General features: G+C 38.2%; 1 protein-coding gene across 2 annotated transcripts in view; it reads right to left on the reverse strand.

The window, feature by feature from the left end:
• Positions 1-18,800, reverse strand: part of MCTP2 (multiple C2 domains, transmembrane 2) — a 110,630-nt gene that overhangs the window by 16,213 nt on the left and 75,617 nt on the right. Inside the window, exons 17-18 of one of the 2 annotated variants that reach the window (XM_009335172.1) lie at positions 4,499-4,621; positions 1,639-1,680 (exon numbers count right to left, since the gene is read on the reverse strand). The exons of the other annotated variant lie outside the window; for it this stretch is intronic. Of the exons in view, the coding sequence (XP_009333447.1) occupies positions 1,639-1,680; positions 4,499-4,621 (165 nt within the window). The remainder of the gene's footprint in view (positions 1-1,638; positions 1,681-4,498; positions 4,622-18,800) is intronic. 2 annotated transcript variants of the gene reach the window in all.

Below are 18,800 nucleotides of genomic sequence, written 5' to 3' on the forward strand. Positions count from 1 at the left end.
GCAAAAATGCAAAGTGATTAGATCCATATTTAAGTGACCCAGTTGTATTTAGAGACAACCAAAGTCACTGGAGTTAAATCTAGGGTAACCTAGAACGTTTTGGCTTCGCAGCAATGAAGCTGTTGCACAGCATAAGAAGCAGAGGATTAAATACCTACTTAATACATTTTTACTTTTTTTTTTTCCACCTCAGCATTTGCAAGTGAAAAAGAGAAATATTAAAAAAAGAAGAAAGTAAATGGGATTGGTTCCAGTGAATCATTTACACCTTTAGGCGTCACACAAATAAGATGTAGGGTCAACATGTACAGATGTCCAGTTTTGGGTAGCCACAAATTAGAAATTATCGACTTTTAGAGATACACAGTATTCCTTTGAAAAAGATGCAACTTTCATTTAGCAACTTCTGATGAGTTCCAGATATTGGTCCATCTAGTTGACCAATTTTACGATGCAAAGAGTAAATTATAAATGAGAAAATTTAAACAATTATTGTGTGTTCCAAGAAACCTGTAATTCAACTATATTGTCTAAAGTTCACTTTATAACTTTGATAGATTTCTGGTTGCTCATTAAAATGTAACCACCACAGAAGAGCAGGTTAAATTTAAATAACTATTCCCATCAATTACTCTGCGGAGCTTCAATTCTAGTGTCTGTGACTAAGAAGAATTAAGGTGCACTTGCTAACTGTGGTATTGATTTACTTCTCAATGATCAACAATTTCACTGTAACACTCAAATCATAGAATATTCAAGAAGAGTGTTATTAACTTAGTATGCAATTTGAAAGTTTCACATCGCCTTGTGAACATTTTCTTCCTAACAGCTAATGTTCCTTTGCATGCTGTTGCTCGTTAAATAATTCCTCACCTTTTAACTTTAAAGTATTTATAGATTATCAGATCCTCCTTCACTTACTTATGTTTTTTCAAGCTGTATACATTAAGTTCTCTTAATCTTTCTTCATGTGTCATGCTCTCTAATCTTTTTATCATTTGTCACTGTGGTTTGATAAACTTGAAAAAAAAAAAAAAACCACCAATGAATTTTTCATAGTGAGAATAAGTCCACTCCAATAAAATAAGAAACCGGCCTTGCCAATTCCAATTCTTTCTACATTTCAGTCGATGAACTAAAACCATTTTTTTCCCAGTCTCTCAAAGAAATGTTGAGAAAATTCTAACCAGTCCTCCACAAATCACACTAATTCTGGCCTACAGAAATGGAAATGCCAAATCATCTGGGGAAAGCTATCAGTACAGAATGTCATCCAACACTCAAAATGGAAGCGATGGGGGATTTTACATACTCATGCATGTCTTTGCACCTCGTCCACCCATACACATACCTGTAAGTGCACATACAAGAACATGTGCCTGTTACGATTTCAAGCACAAACTGGGGACTGCTCAGATTCAATTAATGTTCAGAGGTCTTGCGTAGGTAACGCCACTGATGAATGTTATACAAACCAATCTTTTCATACTTTCAAATTTGCCAATCAGCAAACTGGTAACAATTGTTTTCCCAGTTAATACAGACAATAAATGAAGATCTCGTGGAGATAGGATGGTGGGTTTGTGCTTTCCCACGTTCCTTCTGATTCTAGCTAACACAATTGTGAAATATGCTTACCTTATCATCTTCATCCTCATCTTCATCCAAGCCCATAAGCTCCTGCAAAAGCAGATGTCCGTATTACAAAACAGTACACTTACTTTTCAGTGACAGGCAATGTTCAAAAACCTTATGATACTCCCACAACATTTCATTACACAGTTTTCTCCCACTGCTATTGCAAGTCATCAAAAAACCCCACCACTTTCACCTCTCAGAAATAACATTTTGTATTCAAGGACATCTTTTTTTGATATCCTGAACAAAGCATGCAATACCCTGTACAAATTTTAAGTCTAAATAAAGCATTAGTGGCTGTGTCCAGTAGTTTGAAGGCAACAGGCTTTCAAAATCATTGCTGACTTTTACTGTCTGTAAACAGCTTTGTTCTTAGTTTGACAAATGAACCAGCTGCTGTGTCAAGGCTGAGGACTCTCTACTCAACTTTTTCCATCCTCACTGCTACAATGACTGCTCCCTCCCTTTAGGGCCATTACTGAAACATTAGACTTTAGAAAATACATTAGTATGAACATAATCAATCTCACGAATCACAGTCAGATTTCTATGCAGCATTATTTCCTCCCTTTAACTTCTATGCTGACAGGTAGGGGAGAAAACAAAAGACTTGGCTAAGCCTTGAAATTAGGAGCACTTGGCTTTCAATTCAGGTATTTAATAAGCTGAGCCTTTAACAGGGTCCTCCAAGTTTTTCTTGGTTATTTAATAGGTACATTTGAATTGGTGTACTACAAGTTTAAATACAGCAAACATGCAAAGAATGTGAAGAATCACAATAAAAGATGTTTTGGAAGTTTTGAGGAGTTATTTTTGTTTGTTTTCCTTAGAAAAGCAATTGCATCTAGTATGCAGAAAGTACTGAAAGCTTAGATACCCAGATTTACTCTTTGGCTCTCTGGAATACCTTGAGGAGCTGAATTAACACTGATCATGGTTTACATTTCTATAGAAGCTCCCCATCTGTAAATCATAAACCATTTTACCAATATTCACAAATTTAGCCTCCTGGCAACTGGATCATGCGTACAAGGTTAATATTGTTATTCCCATTCTATAGCACAGAAATCAGAGAGAATTTGAGGTCCGCTTTTGCAAAGACTGTTGCTCGCATTCCGCTATATACATGAAACATGCATGCTGGCACACAAAAACCAAAGGTAGTACACATGCAACCAAGGTATGAAGAAGCAAAAAATAAATAAATGACTGTGTAAAAAGCATCGGTATTTTGAAGAAAACCTTTTCTCATCTGCGGGACAGATGTGACATGGGGTAGCACCTGATTGTCTATTTTTGACCTACAGATGGTTAGAATAATAGACACACATAAAAAAGAAATCAGGTAATATTAAAGGCACTTTGACTACTTGTTCCATATGATCCCAATCCTGCAAAGCACTTAGGCAGATGTGTAACTTTGCTTATGCAAAATGCACCCCTGAATTTCATGGCATTGCATTGTTCGCAGGATGTGCAACAGGAAAAGGGCCAGCTTTCTGACGGACCTTTCTTCAGTATTACTACAATTAACCTGTATTTTCAGATATAGCCTTTTTGCAGTATCCACCTAGATGATGTACTGCTCAATTTTGCTGACTTATGTGAGACTCTCCTCACTTGAACATGCAGCAAACTCACTACAGGATGAGTGATGGGTGCTGGAAGGCATTCTCTGTGTATTTTTTCCTGGGCAAGTTACTATTTTATATCATCTTTTGTATTAAAAACAAAACCACCTGTTTGCTTGGGATTCTCCCACATGGGAAGTTCTCATTTTCTTGATGAAATAAAGTAGTCACTGAAGACACACAATTATCTTTCTATGCTATTCTGGACTTGGCTGAAATTGGAGAAAAGCATTTCTTTTACCATTTGTTTTCAAATCAAGTCTATGTCCTGGTCTGGATAATGCAACTTCCCCTATTTTCTAACAATCTTTCCACTTGGGAATGGATGAAAACTGAACTAGGAGCAACTTTTCTTGCTAAAACTAATAAACCAGCTATTGACCTTTTTAATTCTGAGACATTATTTCTTTGTATAAAATCCATTTGATTCGTTTAGGTAAAGGTATTCTTTATGGGTACAAATGTCAATCATCTTTTTATCAAAAGTTAGAAAGAAGCTATAATTCAGCCTGTATTTCATTACTGTACTTATTACACATTTAAAAACAGGATATTATGGACATCCATGAATTTACTCTCATTTCTAACTGTAATTACCACTGTTATGTAAGTAAAGTCAGTGGTCAACATCAAACAGCATTTCATACCCCAACAGTAGCACTTTGCCACGCATCTTGTAATTATTTTTGTATTTAAATCTTTTTTTCTCCCAGATCAAGTTAAAAAACTGAAGGCTAAATTTCTGGGGGAAAAAAGCATTTGTCATTTAAAAGTGGGCGTGGGGAGGAGGAATAAGGGCTTCTTAAAGTCTCAGATCACAGGACAAAGTTTAAAAACTACTAACTTCTCTTTCAGCTTCTATTGACTTCTTCTGTGAATCACGAATCATCAGTGTGATGCAAAGTGTAAGAGCAGTAGGGGCATGGGTTTTAGGAACTTGTTGCTTTGTAAGTCTTTCTTAATTCAACTTAGTTAAAAACATTTGTAGTTATTTAGTAAGTGAAATCCCCCTCCTACACACTCTCGTCATCTTCTCCTACTACTCGGAATGGTTTATTGCTTGAATTCAATCATGAAAATTGAGAGGGTTGAGGTTTCTTTTCAGTAACTTCAAAATAAAAATGTTGTTTAGCTACACAACTAGCTTAATACCATTAAAACGCATGACATTTTGCTCAAGGGCAAATTCAAGCTGGGGCTGCCAGAAATGTTCCTGCCACTTTACTTGCCTGGGCATCTTGGGTGTTGTTGACCTTCCCTGTTTTGATGAGGGAGAAGTTGTATGCAAAGAGCACCAGCAGAGCCAGGGGCAGCATGTACAGTTCCACGCTCCAGACGGTGACCACAAATACCTGGGAGAAACAAAGCAGCAGACAGGAACACATACAAGTGTTTAAAGAGAAAGACATATAGAAAGCCTTTCAGTCATTATCCCTACGTACGTTCATCCTTGAATCTCTCTTAACCTCATTCATATTATTATTTTGGTCAAGAAAATCTGCTGGCAGAGCATGCTCTCTTTCTATTCTGTTTAAATCTATTAGGCTGCCATTTGTTAGCTTCTCCTCCCCTCTATCTGGTGAAGTACAAGGCCATGAACATCAGGTTAGTCTGAAGGCTTTATTCACTCCTTCCTGGGACCCCCTCAAGCCTGAAAGCCCTTTGTCCTTAGTGCTAGTGCATAACAGACCCACTTGTAGAGGTAAACCTGCTCCACTTCATCAAATGCTAATTGCTAGGGGGTCTTTCACAGGCTAGAGGAGACTTTTTTCCTCTTGTGCCACAGGAGCCATCCAGCTCCCTTTGTCACACCACAGGAGATGATCAGCAAATGCATCTTCACCATTAATCCACCTATGTTCTTGGCATAGCAGCACACAGAAAGGACCATGACCTTCCAGGAGGCAAGGCTCTAGGTTGCATGTGATGCATTATTTTAGAAAGGGATCCAGTAAGCCTAGTCTCCATTCCCATACCCTTCCCATTTTTCAGCACGGCATATTCTGATTTCCCTGGTTGCTTGGAGTCTCTCTGCCCAGAAATGGTATGAGTTTGTGCGTTCGGAGTGGTATCTGACAAAATCCACTAATAGCAAGATAGATCATAAGCCAGATTTTGAAGTTCTGTTCTGCAAATTGGATCAGCAAAACATGTAACTAACATGATGGGGATTTAAAAAGCACTTAGGATTTTTAAAAACAAATGATACCAAGCCAAACTGCAATCCTATCTTACAATTGCCAATGATACCTGAAAGGACTCCAAACTTGGAGTGGCTGGCAATGCAAAGTTAATAAACTAAATCCAGAATTGCCATAAAATGAGTATTGTGATCCCATTTCCTTTTCTACTCATACATAGTGACTCCAGAAGAACTGCCTAATGCTGGTCATAACTTGAAGCTATTTTACATAATTTCCTTGAAAGACAAGGCACAAACACATTTATCTGATTCCCCCCCCCAAAGGAAGCTGGAATGAACAGAAACAAAAATCACATTTTTAGAATAATACAGGTAGGTGAAAATGAGTCAGGTCCAGTTAATGTATCTCAAACTGCAACAAAGGGAAAACTCTATGGGTGATCAGAAAGCTAAATCTCTACCCCCCTTCATCCTCGGCCCATCAGACACTACATACAAAGGCAACATTGGCACTTACAGAATGGGATATTTACGGCAATGTATTTTGCGTTATGGACCTGAAAGTGTAACCACACTGTACCAAAGCAGTACTTCCCCCTGCATTCAGTGGGGTGAGAATTTATACCCTTACAAAACAGCAGCTGTTGTAACTTTTCAACAAAAAGACTTGTCTGACATCAGACAAACGGCCAGTTAATATCTACCAGGGGCCAAACATAAAGCAAGAAACAATGACTGTATCCATAACCCTGCCCAAACAGCAGTTGCGTTTTCTAGAGTGAACCTGATTTTATGCTAGCTGTTGCTATGCAAGGAATTAGACTGTCATCCTGTTCTTGGCATTTGTAGGCCAGTAAAGCAATCTTTGAGATATATTAATTTATAAAATGGGCTGACATCCAGACAATATATCCCCATACTATTGATTTGCAGCATAGGAACGTAGAAGAGGATTTTGTTTTGTTTTGTTTTTTCCTTTTTGAGCCTGCTTTTCAACATACTAAAAAATTAGAAGTGATAATGATTCCAACAGCCACATTTCATGTGTAAGCAAGGCAACAGAAACACAAGAATCCTGGCCAAGAAGGCGCAGTACTTGATCTGTCTTACAGGAGCCTTGCATGGCTTTAGCTAATAAAGACTTCAAAAACTGTGATATTCCAAGCTAAAAAGTCTTCCATCGATGAAAAGTTCTAACCCGAACAAGTTCCTCTGAAGTAATTCCAACTCCCTTGGATGAATCTCTACTTGCTTTGTAAGACAAAGTGAAGGTGATACCAGCTCCTGTCCTACCTCAAACGTCACTCTAAAGAACAAGGACCTGTTATTGTACATATCTATACAGATATCTATCTCAGGTATATATAGACAGATAAAATTAGACACATGCATATAAATATACATCTGATCCTTATATGAACTCCTTCATGGAAATTCACATTGCCAGGTATTAATTCAAAACATTTGCTTCAGCCTGTTGGAGGAGGTTGCATTTATATCATCTCCCTGGGGTATTAGCAAACTCAGTCTTCTCTTAACACAGCAAAAAGACTCCACCGGCAGTCAGCTAGGCAAAGTCCTACAGGAGTCAATGAAGCTCTTGAAGAACCTCTCTTCATTCATTCATTCAATTGCAGGACGAACCAAATTTAGTGCATCTGTCACCATCCTATATGAACATCACTCTGCTCAGTTGCAAGTATAATACAACCTTGCAATCACAGGTCATTTAGGCAAGATACAAAATCAAGACCTTGGTGATTTTAGATCCAACAGTACATTTTGTGTATTATTAAGTTTCAGACCTTAAATAAAACTTAAAACGTAATTACAAAATCTCACTGTAGTCTCAATTGACAGCTGAGGCATACTGTCACTTCCTTTCTAATGCTGACTGGTTAATCGGTTGCTGAGTTATAACTCAGACAGTAATGCTTTGACAGAGCTCCCACATTCCCTTAAGAAGAGTTGCTTTACTGCTACTGACGCAGTAGAAGGAACTTTCATCGCTGTGACACAACACACACACAAGACAAATTCATTTAGCTATTCAGAAATTATTTAGCCTCAGAGGTATGGGAAATTATTGCTGTGAACATAAAGTACGTAATAAAAGTTCTGAGGGCGTTTATAAAGTGAATAGAAATATTTCTGCATTCTAACAGCCTTTTGAGTAGTTCTGCAGCATCAGCTTTCAAACCAGTTCCCAAACAGGCCCATGTCCTATTTTATCAACTCTCATGCAGCTCCCTGACACTGACTACAGCATCAGCAGCCCTGTGATATAGACGCACACTTCCCAAATTGCAAGGTTCTCAATCACGCATGTTTTTATTTTCTCCCCAGTGATACCTTATGCCTGGGAGAAGCTCCTGCATTACCCTCCCTATATTATTTTCTTAGCAATACCTTTTGCCAAAACTCGAGAATGGTTCAGCTGCTGATGTATACAATGGCTATTAAAAGAAACAGTATCTTCTTGATTTCTTGTAATCCCTAGCCTGTCTTTTGCCTAATACGTAGGCTGGTAAGGGAAGTCATTAACAGGTTCAGATCACTTGCTCAATATCACAGAAGTCAGGGACAGAATCCAAGCCACCGTTTCAAGTGAGCTGGTTTTAACGAATCATACTTTTTTCACAATATTTCACATCATCGTTAGACTAAGTTCTGTCAGATATAATCCATTACATCACTGACACCTTTTCTTCTAGGCTTGATACTGTGCATGAGAGAAGTTAAAAGGACAGTAGCCAATTTCTAAAAAAAAAAAAAAAGTCAAACAAGTGAAAGCTAGCTTTCTGTGTTACTACTTTTAATGCAGTTTGAGAATACAAAAGCCTATTATAGAACTGAGCAATTTATTTCACAGCATTATAAAACAATGATCAAAATAGAAACAGAAATGAGATAGACATATCTAGAGGGAAAAAAAAAAAAGAGGTCTTGAAACTTATATTTAGAGTAGGGTTCTACCTAGAAGGGAACAGCAATATCACAGCCTTGGAGAAAGGACCACTTGATTTCAGCTGATTAATGTGTTGCTATTTCAAAGGGCCTAATAACTACAAGTTAATGCTCTGGAGGTTTGGAAGCCGTTTCATCTGAAAATCATTGAAGAGAGGTCCAACTGTTCCTGTCAAGAAGCATGGAGTTTGAACAACCATGAGAGTGGTCCTTTTGACAGCAGTACAAAAGATGAGAGAAGGCAGTCTCAACTGAAAGTAAAAACAAACCCTTAGAAACACGTTTCAAATCTGTTTTTTCTGCCCCTCTGGTTCCAATTTAGAATCTGACTATTAAGAACAGATTTTAGACGGGTGTCTACTAAAGTATGCCCATAAAAGATTTGTCACCAGCAAACCCACAGTCATGGGATAGAACCGTTTTAAGAGGTTTAGAAACCTAGCATTAGATAAGATTTTCTGCGTAATTTGTCTACACAGTAATTATAATGTTTTTAAAACAGGCTCTTTTTGACCTGGTAAGTCTTTGTGGAGAAGTAAAAGATGCTGTGTCGTGTGCCAGAATAATCCTTGGAAAACAACAGTGACGGGAGAAGGAGAGGGATACATTCCATCAGATGGAAAAAATAAAAGTGAAAGGAGATTAAATGCACGCAAGGAACCTATGGTAAAAGGTTACCTTCTCAGCCAGCGTAGGCTCCAATGCTAATGAAATGCCTCATCAGCAGAGCTGTGAAAAATATTATTCGAAACTAGTTTCAAAACCACACACAATTTAACTGAACTCTAAACTACTAACAGCTTTGTCAAAAGTTTCCTTGCAATTTATAAACATGGTCTATGCAATTCATGAAGTCAGGAGAAAAACTTGAGCTGATGCTGTTGTGAACGTCCAAGTTATGTTTTGAACTAAATCAAAACACTGATTTTTATTTGAGACAAAGACATGCTCCCCTTTATTTACAGGGGAGAAGAATTACATATTTTTAACTTATCTCTGGGTTATGTAGCCTCAAGTTGCCATGTACACACAAATGGACTCAAACTTTTATAAAGAGGAGAAATTTCTGCAGCTAAATATTCAGGGACAAACTCTCTAACATTTTTTTTTTAAGCTTTCAGTCCCTCTGCCCCTAACAAAATACAGGATATTAGCCAATAACGTAAGATACTAGCTCCCCAAAAGGGCATTTGAATCCCTTGGAGGCAATAAGCCTGTCGACAACAAATTATTTCTGACAGATACTTATTCTTGCCCTTAGAAAGGGAGAGTAAAAGAGTAGAGGAGGGAATGAACACACTCAACATAGAGCAAGATATGCATGCATATGTGTGTATATACATCTGTATATGCAGAGGTACCTCTTCCAGGTACGGGCAATATGGATGCACGAACACTGTGGTGTTGAGCCCACGCTAACAGAAATTAGGGTACACGCTGTGGGCTCAGCCTGATGTAAGTGCAGTAATGAGGCTTGTGCTCTCGGGCTGGGTTGTGCATTGGACTAGTGAGAATCTTAAAAAGAGAAGTCTGTAACAATTATGGAAATTAGTCTAATATAGCCCCACCTCAGGGCATGGCAAATAAGGGTTGAGGCAGTCACGTAGCATGTATTTCCCACTAAAGTCCCTCTCCCAAAGATATTTTTTTTTCTTTTTTTAAGAACAGATCCTCTTCCAAAGATGCACTCCAGAATCGCTCTTACTAATACTCTCCGTATGACGCTCTCTCACCGTGCCATGCTCAGCTGAGAACGCTCCTATGCCACTTCATAGCCACCAAGCTGGTGCTCAAGGAGGGGTCGGTTGCGAGCAGAGTTGCTCCCTCATTGCGATGCAGTAACGAAGAACGTGGCAGGAAGAGAAATTATACTTAAATAAACCGGCACTGTCAGAAGAAACCTATTTACTTTAGATTCAATTTGCTTTTTGTGTCCCCAGCAAAAGAACGCAGAGCATCTCAACAGTGGTATGAAACGTGTGCTGTATTGAACAGCGATGACCAAAATCAAAAATGACCTGAAGGAATAGAGGTCTTTAAATATTTATGCCATATTGCAAATTATCTCTGCATTGCTCCACACATCAGCATACAAGTTACTAATTTTTTAAGGGTGTATCACAGGCAAAACGCTTAGCTCTTCTACACAAGCTCTCTGTTGCAAGCACAAACACAATTGGAATCTAAAAACAAAGACACACAAGAAAATCTACCTGAACACCCCAAAGCCAAACCAAAATATCAAATTTTGCCCCAAAATAACTGAGTCTTTATTACGTGCATGACTGTGCAGAATTGAGAAGTAGGAATAAAGGATATGTTTGTACAATTTGCTACCATGTAGATCTACCTGATTTTTTTTCAGAAGATGCTTTGAGTAACAGAAACAACGTGGCCACGTTTGCCCACCTCAGTTGCCTGCATAGGTGTCTTGGTTTCGGCTGGGATAGAGTTAATTCTCTTCCTAGTAGCTGGTACAGTGCTGTGTTTTGGATTTAGCATGAGTATAATGTGATAACACACCGATGTTTTAGTTGTTGCTACACAGTGCTTACACTAGTCAAGGACTTTTCAGCTTCCCATCCCCTGCCAGCAAAGAGGTGCACAAGAAGCTGGGAGGGGGCATAGCCAGGACAGCTGACCCAAACTGGCCAGAGGGACATTCCATGCCATAAGACATCATGCTCGGTTGGCCAGGGGGCAGCGACTGCTGCTCAGGGACTGGCTGGGCATCGGCCGGCAGGTGGTGAACAATTGCACTGTGCATCACTTGCTTTGTATAGACTTCTATTATTATTACTATTTTACTTTATTTCAATTATTAAACTGTTCTTATCTCAACCCATGAGTTTTCTCACATTTACTCTTCTGATTCTCTCCCCCATTCCACCGGGGTGGGGTGGGGGCGGGGAGCGAGTGAGCGAGCGAGCGGCTGCGTGGTGCTCACTTGCTGGCTGAGGTTAAACCGCGACAGTAAGCTAAATGACACAGCTTCAAAGCCATGTCCTGCTGCCATACCCGCATGTCCCATCCCTGCTCGACCCAGCTGCAGCTTGCTGAGAAAGTGGCCCAGGATGAAATTAAGGGGTGGAAAACCCAAGAGGCCCAATTTGTGCTTGACAATTTATAGTGTGAGGATGCGACAAGGAACAGGAGTGATAGAATAAAGCCTTTGAAGGAAGGAGGCAGGAGGATAGGAACCACAGTCATCAGGGTCACAATTTTAACACCAGTTTGAACATTCAAAAAGAAAAGAAAAAAAAAAAAACAATGTCCCCCACTCCCAACAAAATAAGACATAAAACAACCAACAAAAAAATCCCTGAAGAACATCCAAAAAATCTCATACTGTTTAAGTCAATATGTGTTAGGGCCTTTTTTATCACTGTCTGGTTTAGACTCTTCAGGGGGATCTAATTTTCTTTGCTGCTGCTAGGAAGTAGAAACTCATTTGTGTTTTAAATGAAAGCTGTGATTCATGTGCAATCACAGGACTCTGAGAAATGGCGCCTTAAGAAAAAGCATGTTATTGTGCAAAAGTCACAGCGAAATCAGAAGAGTTGACAATATTACAATCTGTTCTCCAGCATCCTCTTGGGACACTGCCATTGGTAACTTCATCAGGGAAGGTTGGGATGCTATGCTTAAGACTGCAAACACTTACAAAACGTCCGCACTCTGATCCTGAATTACTTTTATCATTAGCACGCTCAATAGATTTATTCTTTATTCATAACAATAAATAACAAGAAAATAAAATCAAACCAACTAAAAAGTGAGGGTTTTCCTTTATTTTAATTATTTTGGTTACATTAATGAGATTAGCCAGCCTAGTAAATTGAAAACAAGATCCTTAGAGATCTTTCTTTAATGAGGGGTCAGGGAAGAGCTGCTTGGTTCAAGTTTATTTCACTGAACTTATCACCTGTTAAGTTTGTAAGTTAAGATTTATACATTGCATTCCAGATATTTGAAGATTATCCATCGCATTAGCGTGGACGACAATTTTCAGCACAGAAAGGTGTGTGTCTGGGGGTGTCGTCTTTGTCCTTTAAGACACATACATTTAAACCCCAAAGCCTAACAGCCCACCGCAAGTCTAACAGGGTGCCTCTATACAGTTTTCTTGTGGCTTCTACTTTCTCTTTATCCCTAACCCCAAAAGAGGTTAATCAAAACAAAACCAACTACAACACCACAAGTTTTGGGTTCTACATTTATGTATGTACAACAGTTTTACAGTAAAAGACTTCAAATCCTTTTAGACTGCAGACACTGAAGAAATAGCTGTTTGCTAGCATGCTGACTGGTCTAATTTTTCCCTCATGCTTTTATCTAACGTATTTTACATTTCCTGTGCCAAGTAAAATACAGTTAAGACCCTCAAGCAATAAAGCTTAAAATTGAAAAAACGGAAAAAATATTGTAACAGTTTTCTATCTTTTGGTGTAATCCGCTGGGAATGGGTCAGGGGAATAAATCTGCATGCTATTTCTAAAGGGGTAACTATCACAGACAAAGGCAATGGGGGAAGATCCTAAAACAAAGGGGGGGTGGCATGCAAAAAAAAAAAAAAAAGAAAATCTGTTGGTTTGTATCGTAGCTAAATTAAATAGTCACTTTTATCTCTAATATTTTGGTTTATCAGCAGGGTCATAGTTTTGGAATTACTCTCATACAGAAAGTTATGATCTATTTGCAGGGAAGACAGGCATTATGCAAGTTAAAAGCCTGATCTTAATAGTAAATAATTCTTCCAAAAAGTGTCAGAAAAAAATATCTGTGCTATTTAAAAGGAGGCAAAAATATAAGTTAATTTTATTTATTCTGGATAAGGTGAACACCTTAAAAGGGTCATGAAAAAATTTATCATTAGCTGAGCTGATAAATGTCCACTTACTTTGGAGACATATTTGTTAACATTGTGAGAAACATTAGCAGTGAGGGTCAGCTGGTGACGTAATTGTACAGCGAGTGGAAAGAGTATTTGGGAAGTGTTCTTTAACTTTGGGCTCTCAACACTGGGTTACAATTGGTAGCAAATGGGAGGCATAAGCGATATGTTTAAACTACTCTAATGACTTCCTCCTTCACGTTCATAATGTATATTAGAGCTGAATGAGTAAAGGAAAAAGGGCTCTCTAATAAAGCAAGTATGCTTAATTAGACTTAATTCGGTGTTCAGTGGCAGGAGGATCGCACATAAGGTTACTTCCTTGGCAGTCTCCAACTATGGCATGAAAAAAAAAAAAAAAAATCAGATTTCAGTAAACCCACATAAATGAGAAATAGACGCTTGTACACACTAATGCTGCAAAACTGTCTGGTACCCTCTTTTCCAAAACCTCCAGTCCTAAAGAAATGTTTCCAGACTGAAACAGAGCAGAAGGAGCAAAAAAACTGAAAAAATTGAAAATAAAAAAATCCCAGTAAACCCAGATCACAAAACCAGAAATCTAAAACCAACTATAAAGCACATATAAAGCAGTAAGATGACATCCTTTCAGGCAAAGAATTTCAGATTATCCTCTTTCCTTATGCTGTACACGGGATTCCCCACCACAGCCCTGTGCCAGAGCTCGGAAGGTCTCTTCATCTACCTGAGACCCATTTCCCACAGGCAAGAGGAGAGCAAAAATCGTAACTGAACCCCAGGCCTCCCCACACCTGACACACACACTGGACACCGAGAACAGCCAGAGTGATTATAACACACAGACGATTTCAGCAGGTTCATAATCTGCAGTGTGGCAAAATTGCTGCATTACAGAACAATCGGATGAAGATGACTGGGAGACTTACTGTAATTATACCCTAAATATGTTACTATTGTAAGTTAGCAACAACAGCAGCGACACAAAAAAATCCTAAGTATTGACAGCATGACTATGTAATAGAGATTTTCCACTAGCAGACCTATAGCATCTTGCTTTCCAAAATACAGAACAATCTAAAAAAAAAAAAAAAAAGTTGCAAGACACTTGCAATTTCAGGCAGCTGTTCAGGCAAAACTAAAGCCAGAAGATTGTTTATTTTAATAAAGCTATTAGATGTGCAGCTCCAAATTAGGAATGGCAGGAGACTAGGGGATGCCTAAACCATCACCACCTGTTTGCCCTGAAAATCAATTAAAGTCACACTATCACAGCAATCCCTTCTTAGCTAATAAAAGTTATACAGCTTCAACATGCGACTTTAGGTGCTTTGTGGAAATGTGCCCGAAATCTAAATCCTTAGTCTCACGTTACTTCAATACTGAACACAACTCTGAACTAACCACTGTAAAATTTGCCTTTTTGAGGTTAGAGAAGGTGTTATGGGAAGAGAGATCCCGAACTGCTGTTTTGATGCAGTCGATTGAACTAATATTCAGTAAATTCTAACAATCCAGCCAAGAACATTATACAGAGTTTTAAGTAGGAGAAAACTGAAGTCCTTTATGACACATGCCTGTTCAACATATTCTGTGCTGCAGAACAGATCCAACTTTACAAGTTGAAAGCAAGGGCAGTGGAGACATCCCAAGTGTTTTAGTAATTAAACGAATATGCATAATGAACCATATGCCCAAAGGGCCTGTTCTTCATGTGGGCCAGATTTTTGTTTGAATTTTTAATTTTTATATACAGATGAAACATTTCATGTAATATAGCAACAGTGCAAAGGAACATGCTATGCAGGAAGGGAAGGAGGAACTACCCATGTGAGAACGATCAGAATACACTTGATGAATTCTGCTCCTCAATTTCCGATTCAGAGCCAAGAGGGCTTTTTTTTAAAAAAAAAAAAAAAGGGGGAAAGAAAAAATCCTTTTCTCCTCTGAACAGCTGTATTAGTCATCTGCTCAGAGTCTAGAAAAGAGGCATTAAATATATGTATATTTATATAGGTCATATTTATACATTTATATGTGTGAAAAAGATTATATACACCAACACATTTAGATGCTGCAAGACTAGCAAAAACACAGACACTATCTCAAATTAAAAAGCTTCTGATCCACCAGAAAAAATAACTACGGGATGACTCTCTGTTGGGCAGGACCTGTCGTGTTGTGTGAGCTGCAGTGAAACAGGACACACACACATCCGTCTGTGAAACAGGAACAGACGTTCTTAAAAAGATGGGTCAAATGCCACTCTCATTACAATCATGTTACCCTACTGTCAACGTGAGGATACCATAGCCTTGTTGCAGAAATATTAAATCTTCCAAATTCTCCTGGCGTTGAGCCGTGCTTTTCCTTTCTCAGTAACAGTCACCTTTTTTTTCATCCCTTGCTCTTAAAGTGCTTTTCCAAGCAAAAGAAGCATCCTTTGCAAACATAAGCCATTCTAATAGGTTAGTCCTCTAAACCAGCAGTAGAACTATTTGGTGCTGATTTTCAAATAGCTAGACTGCAAAATAACAGTCTGGTTCTTTTAAGTGGTTCTGATCCATTGGGCAAATTTCTATTTTGCTTTGTAAAACCAGTGATGGGGGTCAGGTACTGGCCAGCGTGGACGTGCTGGTTAAGCAGCAGAAAAACTTTCCTGCATGAGCTTTACAGATTTTTGAACGTTTTTTTTTTAATACATGATTTAGGCTCTATGAACTAAGGGAAATCAAGTACTTAGACTTAGTGAGGGAAAGGAAAATTTTTGGGTAAACAGCAAAGAGTGCCTCACAGTAACTCAGATTTAGCACTGCAGTTAGATAAATAAGCAGTACTACATACAACAGCAGTGGCCGTTACACGTACTGGCTCGGTACGGCAGAGATGCGGTGGGGAAGCACCAGCCATGCTCTAAGGGATGCAGGCAATCTGGTCCACTTCAGAATTGAAAGGGTGACTTTTCATCAGACTCAGCGAGTTAAACTTTTCGTGGGACTTTGGGAGTTCTCATCACCAGATGTAAATGGAATGGCATGTAAGAGCGATCTGGTCCCCAACCCTTAAAGTTTTTAAAAGCTGAAATAACGAAGTTGTAAATAACGGCATTCGTCGCTCTCAGTCCTAATTCAGGGTTCATGCTTTTGACACTGCCTGGTTTACGTGATCTACTGGTCTCCGCGGAAAGACAGATAAACTTCAACGGCTGTCAGAAGACAAAAATTGACAAGGAGCATCACCTTTCCTGACTGTTTAAATCCTTTAAGGAAGTGTTGGAGCAATTAGAGAGGGAGACTAATCTTTGCAGAGTGCATTAACACTCTCCGACCTCCCAGACAATAGATCAGACCTCAGACACATAATGCTTCCCTAAGGCTTTTTAACCAGAGCATTTGATCTCATAGTCACTCTGTATGTGTTACTATAGGTATCAGTGTGTAAGACAGTATTCATTGGGCACTAAAGGACCTCGATCTCTGCTAGTGTTCACACAACTTTTAAAATAGAAAGCAGGAAAGCCATTGCAATGCACGCTGTAACAGAAGTACTACTTCCCAGAAAAAAGAAAAAAAAAACCAAAAAAGAAAAAAATGAAAACAATCCAGAGTAGCTCTGCAAAAAGTCTTCATTTTTATTAATCTCATATTTCCTTTTTACTGCCACTGTTTATTTCCCAGCTTTGGAATATAAATCTATTTAAAAAAAACCCCATAGATTAGGTTTTTATTCATAGAAACAGTTATCTGATCATAATTTCAAAATACTTCATTTCTTAACCCCCATGGAGGGACTTGAGGGGAAGGGAATTAGGAAGACAGTTCTAGTTTATTAAGGAAATTGAAATATATCATTGCAAATAATTTTCCCAAATGTATACATGGAAGTATCTGGGGAAGTTTTCTTAACTGCTAGAACAAGTCATCATCTAATTCCTGATGGGCATGTTCAGCAAAAAAAAATATATATAAAAAAATAAAAAAGCTAGTATCACTGTATCAATTATGCATTTGCCATTTAATATTCCTAAACGTTTTAAAGAAAATTTGCTTAGTGCATTTTTTTAATGGAATTAGACTTCCTTGCCATCATGTTTTGACAGAGGCCATGTCTGAACAGTTCTCGTATGGACAATGCATAATGGGGTTTTAAAAGCAACTAACTGGATTCCCACCCACTGCTAAATAAGGGGTGCTGCAGTCTCACTAAGCAGTGGGGTTTTTTCCCCCTCCATGCAATGTATTTGAGGTACAGTGCTAGCTAACAATACTTTATATGACTCTATTAAGACTTTGTATTAGCTGCACAATTTTGTTTTACTTTCTAGACCCTCAAATAGTGCCTTTTGTGAAGTACCTGCATTACAAATAGTTTTTGCTCCTGTTTAAATGGGTATCTCAAATTTGTCAAGCCAAGTGCATCACAAATGACAAAAAAGGTCACGTATACCTAGTATATTTAAAAACAAACAAGCCTTCAAAGTCAAAGTGTAATGCAGTTATTTCTAATCTGAACAAACAATAGAATACATCTAATGAAAGTTGACAATTGGCTTTGATACAGAGCTGTGCAGCTCCTCTGTTCCACTAAAAGATGAAAGCTGAAGGAAAGTACAGAAGACAGCGACTTCTCCCAAAAAGCAAGTAGAAAGTTCTGGAACCTGAGCTAGTAGAGTAAATAAAGGCTGGTTTAGTGCAGACTTTTGCTCGCATATGACACTCATCTTTCAGTAAACATGCTGACTTTACATGGGTAATGTTAAGGCTAAAATAAATCAGCATATTAGACTAGGACAAAACACTACATGTTTTACATATTTATTAACACTTCTCAAAAATCATAGCACTGCCTTTAAAATCAAAACATCTGAAACCAAGCTAAGCTTGACTGCAGCGTGGATGTCACAATTCAGATTAATAGATTTAATTTTCATGAAGTGGTGGGGGAAGTGATCAAAACTGTTGATGCTAACGGTATCAGTGTAATCCTTTACTGTGGCAGTAGTCAAATTTATTAATAATTAATAGCACAGATTTTTTTAAAATCAGATTTCTGGGATTTTGTAGTTATCCCATTGCTCCAGCTTTATTTTCCAATGAACGCTGAAAAAAATGGAAGGGACGTATTCTGATTTAGGGTATTTTTATTCTTATTGCTATCCTTAAACAACATGAGAACTTCCTGGTTGCTTAAGACTAACCTTTAAGTTCAAAGGACATCTTAGTTGCTAGTGATGAAAAGTAAAGCTAAAAGAGAACAGGCTTTTAAAAAAATATATTTGCTCTGTAGCTTCTGTACTAATCCCCTTTTATTTCAGACCTTGTAAATGATCCAACTCTTCCCCCCCCCTTTTTTTTAAATAAGAAAAAGCCCAAGTAGAATGCTTTAAGAGAAACCCCTCAAGGTGCATCTGTCTCCATCATAAAACCAAATTGTTGCATTACCTTCAAATAGGAAATTTCTTCCAGTTGTCAAGATTTCTGCAACTAGTGTTAGATTAGTGCTGAGAGAACGGGTGAATTAAATTAAAAATAAAATAGTTCAAGCAAGA

Source organism: Pygoscelis adeliae, unplaced genomic scaffold, assembly GCF_000699105.1.
Source record: "Pygoscelis adeliae isolate BGI_AS28 unplaced genomic scaffold, ASM69910v1 Scaffold21, whole genome shotgun sequence".
Lineage (NCBI taxonomy): Eukaryota > Metazoa > Chordata > Aves > Sphenisciformes > Spheniscidae > Pygoscelis > Pygoscelis adeliae.